The sequence below is a fragment of the Aptenodytes forsteri genome, unplaced genomic scaffold (genome assembly GCF_000699145.1).
Source record: "Aptenodytes forsteri isolate BGI_AS27 unplaced genomic scaffold, ASM69914v1 Scaffold69, whole genome shotgun sequence".
NCBI lineage: Eukaryota > Metazoa > Chordata > Aves > Sphenisciformes > Spheniscidae > Aptenodytes > Aptenodytes forsteri.
In genome coordinates, this window is record NW_008795885.1 from 7,233,396 (window position 1) to 7,250,425 (window position 17,030).

The 17,030-nt window shown below is 36.8% G+C and overlaps 1 protein-coding gene across 2 annotated transcripts in view; it reads right to left on the reverse strand.

Moving 5' to 3' along the window:
• Nucleotides 1-255: 255 nt before the first annotated feature.
• Nucleotides 256-17,030, reverse strand: part of PAM (peptidylglycine alpha-amidating monooxygenase) — a 78,175-nt gene continuing 61,400 nt past the window's right edge. For both annotated transcript variants that reach the window (XM_009284194.2, XM_009284196.2), the window contains 10 exons: nucleotides 13,460-13,576; nucleotides 12,880-12,952; nucleotides 12,135-12,342; nucleotides 11,251-11,451; nucleotides 8,386-8,504; nucleotides 7,294-7,393; nucleotides 5,864-5,917; nucleotides 3,286-3,489; nucleotides 1,641-1,697; nucleotides 256-1,084 (listed from right to left, as the gene is read on the reverse strand). In XM_009284194.2, the coding sequence (XP_009282469.1) occupies nucleotides 903-1,084; nucleotides 1,641-1,697; nucleotides 3,286-3,489; nucleotides 5,864-5,917; nucleotides 7,294-7,393; nucleotides 8,386-8,504; nucleotides 11,251-11,451; nucleotides 12,135-12,342; nucleotides 12,880-12,952; nucleotides 13,460-13,576 (1,315 nt within the window). In that variant the 3' untranslated portion in view covers nucleotides 256-902. The remainder of the gene's footprint in view (nucleotides 1,085-1,640; nucleotides 1,698-3,285; nucleotides 3,490-5,863; nucleotides 5,918-7,293; nucleotides 7,394-8,385; nucleotides 8,505-11,250; nucleotides 11,452-12,134; nucleotides 12,343-12,879; nucleotides 12,953-13,459; nucleotides 13,577-17,030) is intronic.

The following is a 17,030-nucleotide window of genomic DNA, read 5'->3' on the forward strand; positions in this document are numbered from 1 at the left end:
CTGCAGTTTTATTATACAAGTAAAACTCCTCTTTAAATGTTTAAGCTTGACTTTGTACATGTATGTAAATTATTAGTCTTTAAAAAAAAAACCTTGTGACATAGCAAAATATTTTTCCAGCTTCCGAACAAAATAGCACTTTTTCTCTGCTGGTAGAAGACATTAAAATTTTTACTGTATTAAGTGATTTGTGTAACCTTTACAAAAGTTGTATACAAAAGACTTAAAAGTATGCAAAAATTTCAAAGTACACTCCGACAGCTAATGCTCTGCGAATACTTTATTACACAAATTACATTCAGCTTCTGAAAATAGTGTTCTAACAATGATACCATCTAAAAATAAGACATCCCAGAAACACATCAAGTTAGGAAGAAGAAAAAAAATTAAATAGAGACTTTTTTCTTTCCTTCAATGCAATATAATGTTAGTGATTTTAAAAAAATAGAAGAAGATTTAGCAGCTTCATTTTCTTGTGGCACTGTATTTTCTCTGTACTGCAACAGGTTAAGGACATTGAAGAGGAAAGGCACAAAACAGAAATTGGCGACTGAATAGTTATGGGAAAAATATTTTGATGAAGCAGATAGTAAGACTTATTTACAAGATCCCCAAATTGAGATGAGAAAATACTACTGCTTTAAATCAGTGCTGCAATTATAAGACTGTTTGCTTTATTAAGATGTTCACATAAAAAACAATGGCACTGATATGGAACTTCCATACACTCCTCCACTTAAAAAACAGAACTAAAACCAAACAAAAATTAAAGGAACCAGTGTACAGCCCCACACAGACTAGTACAGTTTACAATTAAATACACAAAATCTTAAACGTGCTTAAGGGAAAAGGAATCTGACATTCTGGGTTGAATCTTATAATGGAGAACTCAAAGGCTGGTTTCAGGATGATGAAGGTGCTGGTGGGGGTGGAGGTGCTGAACACTCTTCCTCTGAATCTGTGCCATCATCTTCATCTTTTTCCTGATCACTTCCTTCAGTGCTCAGTCGGTCGAACCCTTTTCGGCTGTAGCCTTTGTGACTTGCAAAGAAGTTGCCAAGGTTAAGGCCACCACCGCCTTTCCCTGTGGAAAGGAAAGACTTGTCATAAGGTTTGCTTTACTGTATGGGGGGAATAAAAATCATTCAACAAAAAAATCTCATTCAACAGTACAGTGGAGATTACTTTAAGTGTCCTTCCAGAAACTGTTTTTAAAGATCAGCACATAAGCCACAAAAGCTAAGTATAGAGATCATGAAAGAGGAAAGAAATTAATCTTTGAAGTAGAAGTTTCAAACTTTTTTTTCAGCATCCATTGTTTCATTAAGTCTTTACGCAGGCTGTTTGTGTCCCCACCAGTTTGCCCTTGGTCTCGAAGTGCCTCATTATATTCACCAGATCCACAGATAACTCATTGTAACAGCTACTGCTCTCCCACTGGTAGTGACACATCCTCTTCAGTGGGCAGATAATGACGGATGAAAGGTGTTGTAAAAGACATTTCCAGAAAACACCTGAGGTTTGCCCCCAATCCTTCCTCTGAGAAAGTTCCATCAAATCTGTTACTCAACTAGAAGTGAATACAGAAAAAACCCTCTCGTTACTGTGTCCTTAAAGCATCTTCAATGACTTAGACTTACCTCTAAGTCTGCCTAAATTTCTGCCTGAACTTGAATCAAGTTTGTGTTCCCCATCAGCTGAAAAATAAGGTAATTTCAAAAATAAGCTAAAAAAATCATATTCTATGATTCAAGAATTACCTGTATTTTCTGATACAAAGCACAGACATTCAACAAATTGATCAGCAGCTCTAAGAAGCAAAACTGATACTTTTCAGCTTCTTGATTAAGGTGAAATTATAATTCCTAACAAAATTATGATACCACAGGTGTTCAGTTTATGCCAATTCAGCCATTAAGAAGATTTGCATGTAAGTTATTTCTGAGAATTTCATTCCCTCAACTGTTCACTTATGTCACTGTGAAAAGTTTACAGGAAGGACAAGAACCTTGTCATTTATAATGTGCACAACTACATTCCAGCACACTGCAAAATACAGCTTGACATTTGAAATGGTACAGTTTCCCTTCAGAGAAGACTGGCTTTCTGGAGGACAGTGATCTGTGAATTTCTTCAGCTATTTTGGAGGAACTTTCTCTCCCCCCTCACAAACTATATCCTCCTCCCTGGTAACTCTTTCCATCCTTCATCTGAAGAAAAATTAAATGCCATGACCAAACTGTCTTTTCCTATATACTACTCAGTTTCCATAAGTCTGTGCAAGAAGTTTACTTTTACCAATGTAACTGTACCATGCTCTTTGACACAGTAAATTCAAGTGCTGCTTGAATCCAAATGGAGTGCAAAGATGCTATTATAGATCATATCCATTAATGGCAGTACTGCAGTTGTCTAGAGTGTTAGCACATCTGATGTGCTAAACGTGTTTGAACACACAGAGTCAGGAAGGTGCACACTGAAATCTTCAAATAAAATACATCCAATTAGTTGCACAGCAATATTAGATTGCTGAATTACCTACTCTGTCACAGTATGTCCTAGCCAGTGCCAGAACTGTATTATTTGTCTATTCCATGTACATTTTCTTCTCTTGATGAGCAGATCTTGATAAAACTATTTATGCCATACAAAATAACAAGTGTAGTGATCAAACTCCTACTGCAGTCTACCAGTTTCTCAAAAATAGTGTTATTATATAAAATTAATTAAGAACAAATTTACATAGCATTGTAAGTACCAATTAAAGCTCTCACAGCAATGGATGGAGGTGCATTATGGAAACACGTCTGACTCAAAAAAATGCACAAGGTAGTAGTGAACAATAATGTATAATCTCTTGTAAATGTTATTTGTTTGCATTTTGCTTATACCTCTATAATACCCATAGAGTCCTTTGTTCTCAACAATTTAAAGATCCCAAAGTGAAAATGAAGCTATGCTCAGAGTATTAAAATTTAGGTATTCTAGACGATAACATGAATATATTCTAGTCGTTTCTGAGACACCAATTTTCAGCTTGACACCAATTAAAGTTTTTAGATGCATGTTCTGAAAAGGTGGTGGCTTGAGATGCAATATTAAATGCAGAGGGGGATGCAGTTGCCATGTGCATGCTGATTCTTAGTTTGCATGCAGCATCACAGTAACTGTTCAGAAGGGTAAAGGGACAGTAAGCCTCTCTCTTCATACCCTTGTCCCTCAGTGTTCAGCAATGTTTTGAACCGGAATAATAAAAGCCTGTTCTCTAGAGTTACTCATGGTTACCTCCATAGACAGTTGTCTTCCTCCACCGAATAAATACTAAAATTGCCAGCAGGACAACAACAGGGATAATTAGAAGAGTTGTAATAAGAACAAAGGAAACTCCAGTGCTGGCCTGTCGGACCAAATGTTGTTTTTCCTGCTTCTTTAGAGGGTCTGTTGGTTCTGGGTTGTTTTTCAATCTGGCTTCTACAATTGTTTCTGATTCTTTAAAAAGAAGACAATTTCAATATGTAATCCATATGCATCAAGCAACACAGAACAAGGCGTTAAAGAAAAGAACAAGCTAGAATACCTGAAGTGTTGAGTAACAAGGAAACGAGACAAACACTTATGGAGACGTTTTTAGCTCTTGCTGATGTTATCCCAAACGTAAGGCAGAGAGAGGCTGAATGATATCACTCACTAGCAAAGATGCCCTCCCCTTTTCTCGAATGGGGAAAGCAGAAGTGTCAGGGAGAGTTTTGTCTTAAAAAGTATCTATCATTTAAAATACAGGAAAATCCCTAAAAGATCTATTTTTACAAATAGGCATGTAATGTAGTATCAGTTAAATATCTCCTTTTGATAACAACACTTTCACAAGAAATACAGAAATCCAGTATATGCTATATTATTATAAAGGAAAGCATTTAAAGCTCTTTTTAATAAACTTGTGACAAGGTTAAATTTTCAGAACTGCTACATTCCGTGAAAGAACTTCGGCTCTGTAAATCTGGAGAGCTTTTGAAAACTGCATCCAATCATTCCTGACTAATTTGTTACCTCTCCACCTACAAGGAGAAAAACAATTTCAATGAAATCCTTTACGCCATTTTGTGTATGTATAAAAGATCACACGCTTTTTGCTAACTTTTAATGAGTGGAACCGCCTAGCTTTTTATTTTACAGTCTGACTTAACTGCATGTCTTAAGAAGTAGCTGCATCAGAAACACACTCTGAATCAACTCTATTTTGATTCTGTATCGAACTTAAAATGATGTTCTATTCTGAAATAACAGTAAATTCTTCAGTTTACACTTAACACTAATAAAATGGTAACAACAATATCATTGTTATCACTAATACAATGGTAACAATGATACAATGATAACATGCTGTCTGTTCAGGTAGTAGTTACAGCCAAGAGCCATTTTCCTCCACCATCTTGCCCACCCCCTGGCAAAGCTCAAGTTCTCCACGTGTTTTCCTCCACTTCACAGCAGTGCAAGCAATAGTAACAGCCTGTCACCAGGAGACTGTGAAAGTGCAGGCCACTCCTGTCCATTTATTAAGCAGAGGATGACACAAAGTCCCTTGACTATCCGTTTTCTTCAAGTGAAGCTGAAAGTTGTTAATTTCAGTCTACGTACCCTAAGCAGTTTTAGAGGTTGTTACTTAAAAACTGTTTCTTACCCTGCTGATACTATTGCATTTTTCTCTGTAACACTAGAAGTGTCAGCTAGCATGGTATCTTCCTAAAGAAAGCTGAAATGCGTTAATATATACCTAGATTTGTTGTACTGTGGATGCTGTAATGTCAACACTTCCATTTTGAGTGCTTCAGGAGGACTGATGTACCAACACAGATAAAACAGAAGGATAACAGTTTTGACAACAAGGATTTCACTGTTTTATAATGTCAGCCTACTTTATTCTACTTTATTCTACATGCTTGCAGTTGGCAGTTGGGATCTTTTGGTATTTTTCTCTGTCTGCATATACATGGCTAAAGCAAACCACCCAAGCTCTGAATTCAACCAAAGAAAAGCAGTTAAGAACGTCTGAACATTTTATAAAGGCCTCTCCATAGCCTGGTACTGTTTTTCTGAAAGGGAAACGAACTTTTCCTTTTCAACATAAAAGACCTACCTAACAGAACACTAATGGTTAAAATTACTTTTCATCTTCTTGAATTGCTATTTTACCGCTTTCAATCCCCTCTACATGTATTTCTTTATCTCCTTATATTAAATTTCTACATGTTTTTATTTTCCCTTTTTTTTCTTTTTTTTCTTTTTCATGCAGATAAATTTAAAACAAGAAAGCAGTAAATCCAGGGAAATAAATCTACATAGAAAAAATTATATTTTTTGCCATATGGTGTGACTGGCAAGGCTGTGTACTGAAAGACTATGCAGAAAGATAAACCAACTGCTGTTTCAAATAACCCTTTTTTGGTGTTTGAGGGTTGTGGAGCAGGGGGAAGGGTGCTGGGGGGTAACTATCACAGTTATATTTCAGAGCTATTTCTGCATCTAAGGGAGCTGACACAGATACCGATCTGGACCATACCAGATGGTGGTACAGAATTAATCCACTAGTTAAATTTTTATCTTAGTGTCTGTGAAGCACTTGTCATCATTGAAAATGAAATGTTTAGATTGGCTGTAAACCAGCATCTACTAGGTAACAGTGTTACAAGCTGCTTTCTAGTGCTTCCTATGCCAGCTCATTTTATCTATAGTCACTGTAGGAAATGATGGTGAAAAATAAAACAACAGTGAAACTAGTTAGCATTTTTCCCTCCAACTTGGCAGAAGCAGTCCTAGTCTATGTGTAAATACTGGTTCCTTCATTTCCATTACGAATCAGACTAACCTTTTATTTCCTGTACCTCAATACCCGCCTTTTTAACTGACCGATGTTCCATTTCTGTAAAACAAAATTATTCTTCAGGACAACTGACATTTCAGAAAGACACTCAGTGACATTTTCCTGCTAGCTTTCTCAAATGTACAGTACAATCCTACAGTAAACAATCCCATCAGCATCTGAACTTCACCAAGGAGAATCAAAATGAACCATTCAATAGCTCACAAGGTCATGGGAAGAAGAGCTTGATTCATGAAAGCTGTTGGCAATGATTGACTCTTATGCCACAGAGAGATTTTATGGGCACATGTAAAGGTTCAGGGATTCCCACAAAAATAAAACTGTTAATTATAACAAAAATCACAATGGATTAAAGGCCAGCTTAATCAGGGCTCCTTAGCTACTACAGTTTTATACTGCAGCAAAAGCTAAAAAGAAGATGATATACAAGGACTTTCCTCATCTAACCTGTAAGTGATGAATAATTCCATTATTTTTTTTGTTCTCATGTTTCTTTGAATGAAAGCCTAGAAATGTTCAGGTTACTATATGCAGAAAAAGCCATATCCAGTCAGAATTACAATTTATCTGGTCCAGTTTCCTGTTATTAACAGCAGCTGATACCAGATGCGCCAAAGGAAAACCCACAAATTATAAACAGACAAATATGGAATAACTGGCTTAGTCAGAAGTTCATTTATAACAGCAGACTCTTACTGGTTGACTAACACCCTGAAGCCTGAGGCTTTATCTCTCTCATACATTTTTTATCCAATAAAATGTAACAGTGGATTATATTTTTATTCCCGTAAAAAATCTAATTTCTCCCTGATTCCTACTAAATTGATGTCTGACTAATCAGGTCTCTCTCCCTGAAGTCAGGCTGCTTGGCTTGGGGGTTACTAGATTAAAACTGGGAAGTATTTCCACTTCATGGAAATAGGAGTTCAAACTATACTAGATTCATTTTCTAATGATGAATACTCCCAATGAAATGAATATAAATTTTAAGTTGCCTTGTGTTTTTACTTCAGCCCCTGGGAGTTTCCTATATGATAACCTCAAAGGAAGCAGTTGACTTCTCAGCACATGATACATTAAAATTACTAAAACGCTAAAGAGTCATGCTTTTGTTTAAGCAGGTACTGATATGACAAGGGATAGATCTACCATGAGGCAAATGCATTTTGATTCCTCCTGTGACAAACAAACTAATGTGCTCAGGACTCTCCTCTGACAGAGCACGCAGCAATGCTGAAGAATGGTCTTTTAATGAAAACTGAGCAGTAGCACACAACTTCTGCAGGCAGAGCTTGTAGTGTACTTAAATCGTTGTCATTAAGCCACCAGGTTCTTTGCCAGTGGTACCAGATAAGTGGTACTGATCTGAAGATACAAAATGCGCAGTTGTGACATTAAGAACAAAAAGAACATACTTTCTGTGGATGCAAACTTCCACACTGCTCTGGCATGAACATCTCCAACGAATACTGTTTTATCTTCTGAAGCAACAACATCATGTGGCATCTCAAAGCTCTGTGAAGATAAGCAGTCACAGGTTACTCGTAAGTGTCTACACATTCATGAGGCCTCCTTAACCCTGAACTTGAGACTGGTCATATTCAGTCCTTAAGACTGGAAATCGCAGCAGGTGCTGGTGTGAAGGCCTGACATGAGTGAAGGGAGAGGAATTCCATTTCTATTGTATGTTTGCCTTCTCCAGGGATAACAACATGGAGATTATTAGACGTATTCATGCTAAACAATTTTTACATTTATAATATTTGTATTTATAGTCTTGCATTCAGTTTTATCCTGTGAAATACATATTTAAAAAATCATCAATCTTGGTTTCAAGCCCACATATTTAGTTTTTGTCAGAGTTTGTATGCAATAAGCTATTTGCTATCCTCAGAAAAAAATAACTCTAATATAATTTAAAACTGGACTGCAAATAACAGAGTATATGTGTTACCCAGAAATGGGAATCTTCACATTCATTCTTTAGTCTAAGAGAATATATGGAAACTTTTTTTTGAAAATAAACATAATTGTTATGTACAGTACCGTATGAACGACATTTAGCCTTAACTTCCACACTAGTCTTCTGTAAAGAAAGGATGCAACCATACAGTTGAATTTTATTTCTGCTTAGGAATATACTCTATTTTTTGACATATTACTAGCATCTAAATATATGAATATTTCAAGTCATTCATTCTTCTCTTAAATTAGCTTTTAAGAACTGTCTGACAGCAATAAAGTAGGCTCATCTTGACTAAAGGTATTATCTGTAGGAATCATCTTGAAGGTAGTATAATTTTCGAATGTGTACCACATGTAGAAACTACGACCTGAAATTCTAGTGCCTTTATTACGTTAATATTATAAAGAATTCCTTATGAATACCTTACACTATAAAACATCTTATTTCCTGTAATAGTCTTATGGAAGTTGGAGAAGTAGGATGTTACCGACATTCTCATAGATATAATTATATGCACCAGGCACTCTGTGCAATACTCTACCTTTCTAAGCGGAATGAAAGTATCAATTATTTCTCCAGTAGAGAAGTTCATCACAAACCCTTGCACTGGTTCTGCCTCTCCAGGATAAGGCATTCCATTAACTGCAAAGAGGAGACCGCCTGCAACAACATTAGATTTGCTTTAACAACCCACACATAGCAAACTACAGTGAAGATTAACTGTGACAGTATAGATGAAAAAAGGCTGTCTGAGAAAAAGACAGAGACAGAGACAGACGGGAAGGTAACTCAGTAGGAAACTAAATCAGAAGGGGAAAGTTAAGTAAGGTGTAACAGGTGAAGGTTTGGCATTTAAGAGATGCACACTTTGTCCAAATGAGAAGAAATAGCAAGGCAATATTTTACAGATTGGTTAAATGTAAAAAGAATGTGAAAGGGTTAAAAACCCAATAATCTGAAGAATGCTTTGCTAAGGATGCTTGATCTGATAATGGAAAGTTCCTTAAATGCATCAAAAGCAGAAAGTCAGCTAGGGAATCAGTGGGACCACAAGAGGAAAAGGTGTGAAAGGAGGACTCGGGGATGAGGGGCCTGTGGGAGAGAAGCTCAGTTTTTGTCAGTTTTTTCTGTTGAATATGTTGGGGAGATTCTGACACTCAATTTTTTTCATAGCAAAGAGGTCAGAGGAGCCAGCTCAACTGGAAGGAGATACACAAAAGGTGTTAGACAAGTTGGAGGTTAATAATTTACCAGGTTTGGATGGCATTTGCTCAAGTTCAGAAGGAACTCAAATGTGAAATTACAGACCTCAGGCCAAGCTGAGTAACCTAGCACTGCAAACAGCCACTCCTCCAGAAAACTAGCAGCCTGCCAAAGTAATGCCCATCTACAAGAAGGGCTCAAAAGGGTGCCTGGGAATTACATGTCAACAATTCTGGCTTCCATCCCCAGTAAGATGGTAGAATCCATAATGAAGAATAAGACATGGGTAAGCGTGGCCTGTTGGAAACAAGTTGGTACACCTTCTCTAAGGGGAAATTGTACCTCACCTCTGAACAAGGAGAAAAAGCACACAGGTAAAGGAGATTCTGTAGACATACTTGGATTTTCAGAAACCCTTTGACAAGGTTGTGCATCAGAGGTTATTAAAGAATGTGAGTTGTCACAGGGCTGAATGAAACAGGAATGAACAGGAAGCACAGAGCAGAGCTTAAGGGCAGAGATTATAATTTTTCAGGATAGAGAAGTCTGAGTAGTGCGATCCTGCAGGGATCAGAGCCAGAAACAATTTAATTCAATAGCCTTCATCAGTGACCTAAAGAATGGGGTGAACAGTGACATCTCCCAGTCTGAGGAAGGTACTGAGTTCCGCGGAGCAGTCAAAAGCTTGATGATATTGAGAAAGTCTGGAAAGACTTTTTATAAGAATAAGTGAGTTGTCAAACAGATGGCAGAAGAGCTTCAGCAAAGACAAATGTAGAGTGATGCTTCTATGAAAAAATAATCTAGATCATGCCTATGTGATGTTTAGCTTGGAACTGGCAGCTACAACTCAGGAGAGACATCTCCGAGCCATCACTGAAAGATCTCTGAAATCTTTGGCTCCATGTACAGTGACAGCCAAAATTTCAACAGAATGTTTGGCATCATCAGGAAGAGAATTAGGAATGGAGGGGACAGTTCTGCCACTATGCAAAAACGCAGCAAGCCCACATCTTGAGTACTGAGTGCTGTTTTACTCTCTGCATCTCAAGAAGGTCCTAATGAAGTTAAAGATGCTGGAAAAGAAGGGCAACTACAATAGTCAAGGGGCTGAAGCAATTAAATGGCTTATTGGGAGAGACTAAGGTGGCTGGGGTTCTTTGGCTTGGAGAGGAGAAGGCTAAGAGGCAGCAGATACGGGGAGTGCAGAACTGTTATTCACCAACTCCCAAAATACTGGGACTGAGAGGCACTCAATGAAACTAGATCACTTTTTTAAATTAAAAAAATAAAGTGGGTAGTGAGCTTCTGGAGCCTGTAACTGCAGGAAGTCAAGGAGGCAGACAGTACAAGCCAGTTCAGAATGGGTCTATAGAAAGATACTACGAAGAAGAGGCCAGGAGCTACCTCTTAACATCCTTAAATAAAGAGCTTTTGTGGATGCATGGGAAGTAGGAGAGGAACGGACCACCAAATGCAGCCAGGCTTACACATTCTCCTTAGAATGCCTCTCTTGCTGACACTGTCAGAGATGGAGCACTGGGCTATAGGTATCAAGCATCTCATCCAGTACAGCATTTCTTATGTTCTTGGCAGATGCACAAGACATAACCCTGATATTAAATTTGATATCAACTACAGAGTTTTGAGCCTGACATGCCAAAATTCCTCGTCCAGTTCTTGACATTTACATTACTTTCAGTATCGGTATTAAAAATCTAACCCAAAAACTTAATACAGTAATTTTAATATCACAACCAGATTGTGATATTAAAAACCACAACTTTTTCAAACTAGCTGCTTTCAGATTTTTTGTTTTATGAAACACAAAACTTTTCTTGATAGTTTGGAAGCTCTTTATTTTGCTCTCTTCAATGGAGCTTGAAATGAATATTTTAAAACATTATTATTAACTAGTTATTGACTGTGCAGTCAATAACTAGGAAGCAAAGAAGATCATCTACTTGTTGACATCACTATTAGGGAGTCTAATCAGTCATTTCTCAGAAGCAGAGATTATCATCCCACAAATAGGAAAACAGGATAGTTCTAACATTTTCCATTACATCAGCTCTACTTTGAAAGAGAATAAATATGTGGCCTAAGATAACATGACAGCACTCGTCGTGAAATAGCATTGTGTACTGTGACACACCAGCATAAAGCAACTACTTGAAATCTGAAGAACATGAAAAAAAATTACCTGGAACATATGAAACTGCGAACAACTCTCTTCCAAATGATTTGTGCTTGATCTCTCTTACGAACTCCCCAGTCTCTAACCTGAAGCACTGAATTCGACCATTTTCCCTGTCTGCAACACATAGCTGACTGAAGTCAGGGATCAGGGCTAAGCTGTGAGGGATATGAAACTGTCCAGGTCTGGCTCTGCCTAAAGAAGTCTCTGCAATACAAAATATCCAGGTTTGTGTTAAAGTACACACCGAAACTATCAGTTTTGCTTAGAAACAGCAATATGTCACATAACGCCATATAACATTGGAAAAAGAGTAAAGTCAGCTTGCTTGCTTCTCCTAGCAGTTTTACTCGTTCAGGTAGGTAAACCGTGGTAGTCTTTTGCATTGTTTTTGTAAATCCTGAGCTTATGAATTTGCTATTTCCCTATAATATTTGGCACAGTTTAATGCCTGATACATAAATCCAAGTCAGGCAGAATTAATGTAATTACTCACAAAAGTTAAAATAGATGGGATCATGGCATAAATCTTGAAAAATGGTAAAGGCTTATACTATTTGATCAAATGTTTAAGAAAAAAAATAAGTTTTTTGTGAAAGTCAGAACATTTTCTTGATAAGATAGGACATGCCAATACTTGTACTGAAAGCATGCTAGCAAATTCCCATTTTTTATTTTTAGTGAATATATAACTACTACAAGTAGCTGTATGAATAGAAGAGAGAAAATTAGAATGCAATGACAAGGCTGAAATTCAGCTAGGACCTGGAAGGTATTTCCGTAATAGAAACTTATAAATAAAAGTAACAGTAACATCAGCAATCTCATGGTTCACGGTGAGTTCATGGTAACAGCAGTACGGGTAAAGTACCAAGAGCTCTGACCTGTACCTTCTCCCCACTGATTCACATACAATCCATTTGGAGAGAACTGAATGATTCGACTGTTACAGTAGCCATCAGAGACATAAATGCTGCCAGTGATCGGATCCACGGCCACATCAGTTGGTTGACAGAAATGATTTTTGTCACTGCCCGGTTGTAAAGCCACTCCTAAGATCAGTAATGGTTCTTTGTCATCTGCTCCCAGTTTGAAAACCTTTTTTTTAGTCAATGGGAAAAGAGAAGAGGTTTCAGTTATGGAAGGTGAAATATAAGAGGGATGGCTGCCTATGGAAAAATATTTATTACTGTGTTTAAAATAATTTTATATACCAAATATAGCCTTAATATATTGACTATGACATCTATTACCAGTTTTTCGATACTGTTGATTCTAGGAAATTTCTGCATAAAATATAAATTTCCTGTGATTACAGCAAATGAGTTAGTTTCACATTCTGGGTTTAAGTACATAGGAGAATTGATAAGCAAAGATGTAGCAGAAAAATCTGTTCATTTTCAAAAGAATAATTGTTTTAAAACAGATACTTTCACTTCTGCATGCTATGTCCATACAGCAAATTATTCAACAGAACTATATTCCATGAAGGCCACAGAGATCAACTTCTGTAGGCATATTCTTAATGTTTATCTTAACAGGCCTAGAGAAATAATTTATGTCAAATCTCTAGGAAAACAAAAACATTTTTTGGCAAAATATTAAGGTCCTAGTATTAAAGCTTCAAAAACATACCTGATGGAGAGCTACATCAGTGACCCAGTAGTTACCATTTTTATCTATACTCAGACCATGTGGTAAGTAAAATCTGCAAGCACAAATGTAGAAGAATCAAGTTAAAAACATCTTTCAGGAAGAATGATGTAGATGTGAAGATTTCACTTTTTATCTACAGATCAACAAATGTTGTACATACTAACTATTTGTAGTATTTCATGAAAAAGATACCTTTACAGAATAGAATTTTCTTGACAAGTGTCTCAGCTCTGAAATTCAGTTGATCTCTGGTATCTCACTCAGGCTAATAATTGGTATCTTTAAGGACAATATACAATACTCATGAGCTCTGCATTTCTGTTAATCTGGCTGGTAGATGAAATCATATGAATTGCAAGAAAGCAGAGGTGGAAAAGATGGCAAATTACTTTTATTAGTTTCTGATTTTGTAATTTTTATTTATTTATTAATTTAAATAAACTCAGACACTACAATCACACAATGTAATATAAAACATATGTGAAAATGGGCTTGGGGACTTTCTGGAGTAAAATATACAAAAATGTTAGTTCTATTGATAAAAGCAAAAATAACTTACAGACTTTTGCCCATGGAACGAAGCAGTTTTGCATTACTTGGATTCAGGACAAGAATTGTGTTCTGTTCAATTGGTCCAAGTCCTCTTTGCTGATAAACAAATTTGCTGTCAAAAGAACTACACAAAAATAGTGGAATAGAAAGCCAGCATTAGAAGGTTCCACTGACGAACAATACAGACACAATTTAAAGCCGAGTTTTGCAGTTTAATTCCAGTGTGGGGTTATTGGCTTCCTTTTCTCTTTAAATAAGCCTTATTACATTATGGTATGATTGCAAGAGTTACAGTGTTGGATGGCTGCATTTCCTACTGAGGTTATGACTTCGGAACTAAAGGAGCACCACCAAATCAACACAGCAACAATTAAGATAATCCTAAAGCAAGCAAGCAAAAACCCTCTTCCTTTTTTTTCTTTTCTTTGTTGTGGCAAATCAGAAATGGGAAATCAAACAATGTAGCCTAAGTAAAAATATAGCTAATCACCAGGGCATAATTGCCAGTATGAACAGTTACACTTCGTATTGTCTAAGGCAGTGTGTGCATGTTTGCGTGTCTTTTGTTTTTTCTTGCTTTCAAACACAATTCAATATTTTGCTAGAGCTTACTACTGTAAGATTCAGGTCTTAAGGTTCTTATCCTTTTCCGAGTGTGCTTCCAGGAAACTATACAATACGATGTGTATTTCTCCTACCACAAGTCTACACTCAATTTTCAGGGTACGTGGAATATATTAATAAACATCATTTAAACATGTCACTACTTCAGACATTAAGAACCAGGATTAACCTTGCAGAAGATATTTTCTAGGCATAAAATTATGATATGCTTAACAAAGAATTAAAAATATAGTTGTCTGTACCCCTATGGAGAAGTTGGCTATTACTTTAACCTGTTGAAACATATGTTCAGCATTTAGTGAAGGTAAATAGAGTGTAAAATATTTTGAAGAAAATTTACATCTAAATGTTAGAAAATGGTAGTTGACTGTGGATGAATACAAGACATACTCCCCCCTCCCACCTTGTATCTTGAAATCCATTTGCTAATCTCAAGAGAAATCCAGCTATGATTGATGCAACTTGGTAAACAAGAATATATTTTATAGTCACAGAGAAGGCTATGAATAAAGCTATTAAAACTTTATATTGTACAGTCCTAGCAGCCTCACCTCTCCATAACATTAAATATTTATAAGCTTGGAATTTTCAAAGTGGAAAAGCAATACTGGCTTCATATATAACCAGAAAAATCTATGACAGGATGTGTTTAAGTTTCTGCATAAACTATGATTAAAAAACAATATTTAGATATTGCCATTAAGTATGGTAACTATCTGTGACTATTTATTTAATTTCTGATAGAAATCAGTAAATCCTTTTCACTATGAATGGTTAAGCACAAGGTGATAGTTACTAAAACTCTCTACTGAGCCCTCCTAAATGCTCTGCCATGATGCTATAGGCAGACGTAGGGTAAATGGTACCGGCACACAATGGCCTACTGATGTAGGTTTGTTTGACATGATCTGCTTGTTTGATCATGGTTCAGCAGGTGTTGTTTTATTCTTTACCATTACTGACAGTGATCTTCCATAACAAGTTCTCTTGGTCTTAAACAGTTTTATTTAAAAAGGAGTCTAATACTCGTAAGGACTTGCTCTAGATATGGATGACCACAACTGGAGAACCAACACTGGCCAGACTGAACTAATGTTATTACTAATGTTATTATTAATCAGCACAACTAATCACAGAAGAGAATCTTAGTGACGGTAGGTATTGTACATAAAACGCTCAGAAAACAAGATTATATTGCTGGAGAACTGACTAGCTAGACAACTTAAAAAAATGATTGGCTTTCCTTATTATGATTATGGCTCTTAGTAACAGTGCTGTCCTGACTTCTAAGTATTCCCTGCTAACAACTACCCAGCTCTTCTGAGAACTGAGTGCTTTCAGTGTAAATAAGAGATTGTATGGTATTTTATGCAAAGGAAGCCTAGTGAACTTTGAGTTTATGGGAGTGATCTTCCATGCATCTTTTCCCTGTCAAATATCCTCTTCTAGGAGAAAGACTGGCATGCCACAGAATCACCTTCACTCTTTCCTTCCCAGGGTTTGAGACCAATTTCCCAGGTAGTCAATGTTCCTTTGTTTCAACTGATAAATGAGGACACAAACCATGCTGACTACTGCTAGCCTAAAAGATGCAAGACCAAAACCAACCAACCAAAATAAATGAACACCTTACTCTTGTATGTCATATTGCTCTGCAGCATGGTTTTCTCATAGGTTCTGCAGTTTGATATCAAAGGACAACTAAAATATGCTGCATATGTCACTACTTCTAATTTCAAACCCCAATGTAATGCCACAGCTATTTTTCTACTTCTCAGCAGGCCACGTCACACTAATACAAACAATTTATTGCTAAATCTAACGTCCTTCTGGTGGGCTACATATTAAATTTAGACAGACCACCCGATCTCATAATCCCTGAAGGCACAACCCTGAGCTCTATTCTTGATCAATATCCATCACCATTGTGGTACTGTGCTCAGCCTAAATTAACCTGCCTAGCTTAATTAAGAATGTAGTAACAAGAATGCAGTTTATATTCTTTATTATGTCTCTCATAAATTGCATGAATAGTATACATGTTTCATCACAAAATGCAAAATCACTTTCAACTGATTCATTGCTCAGCCAGATGAATAGTTCTAATTTTTTTCATTCTGAACAGCACACACTGCATATAGCAAAGACTGTTCTGAAACTGAGGAAACCTGACTTATTTAAGAGGACTTCTGTAAGAACCTGACTTATTTAAAAGGATTGTTTTTTCTTTTAAATCATGCACAGAAGGAATGCTACAGCCACTGAAAAGCTGCTACTGTATCACAGGCCTTGTCATTGTGTAACTGCTTTTGCATTCTAAAGCAGACTGAAGTTGCATAGAACAGCACAGACCATTCATCCAGCTATATTTAGTTGAATGAGGATCCAGCTTTTATGGCATATATTAACAATGCATTGGAAACATTTGTGCACTGCCTAACAGCACAGATAATTTTTGTTTAATTCGTTTCTATACTATGCTGGTGAAGCATTGAAACAGAGAAAATAAATTCTGGGATTTCAGGCTTGATTGATTCATCACGTTTATGATTTGGTAAGGAATACTATACTCAATTAACTGTGTATTTGCAGCCAATTATAAATATTAACTTACAAGTCTGATAACTTCTTATTCCTCCCCATACAATAGTCATGACAAACACCTTTCAAATACTAATTTTCTATTCCTTTTTATTGAAAAATGAGAACCCATATACTCCTGCCTTTTCAGCACAACCCGTGAAAGGGTTCCCAGGCTAGTTCATAGGCCCCTCACTACAAGAAGGACGTTGAGGTGCTGGAGCGTGTCCAGAGAAGGGCAACGAAGCTGGTGAGGGGTCTGGAGAACAAGTCTTATGAGGAGCGGCTGAGGGAACTGGGGTTGTTTAGCCTGGAGAAAAGGAGGCTGAGGGGAGGCCCTATCATTCTCTACAACTACCTGAAAGGAGGTTGTA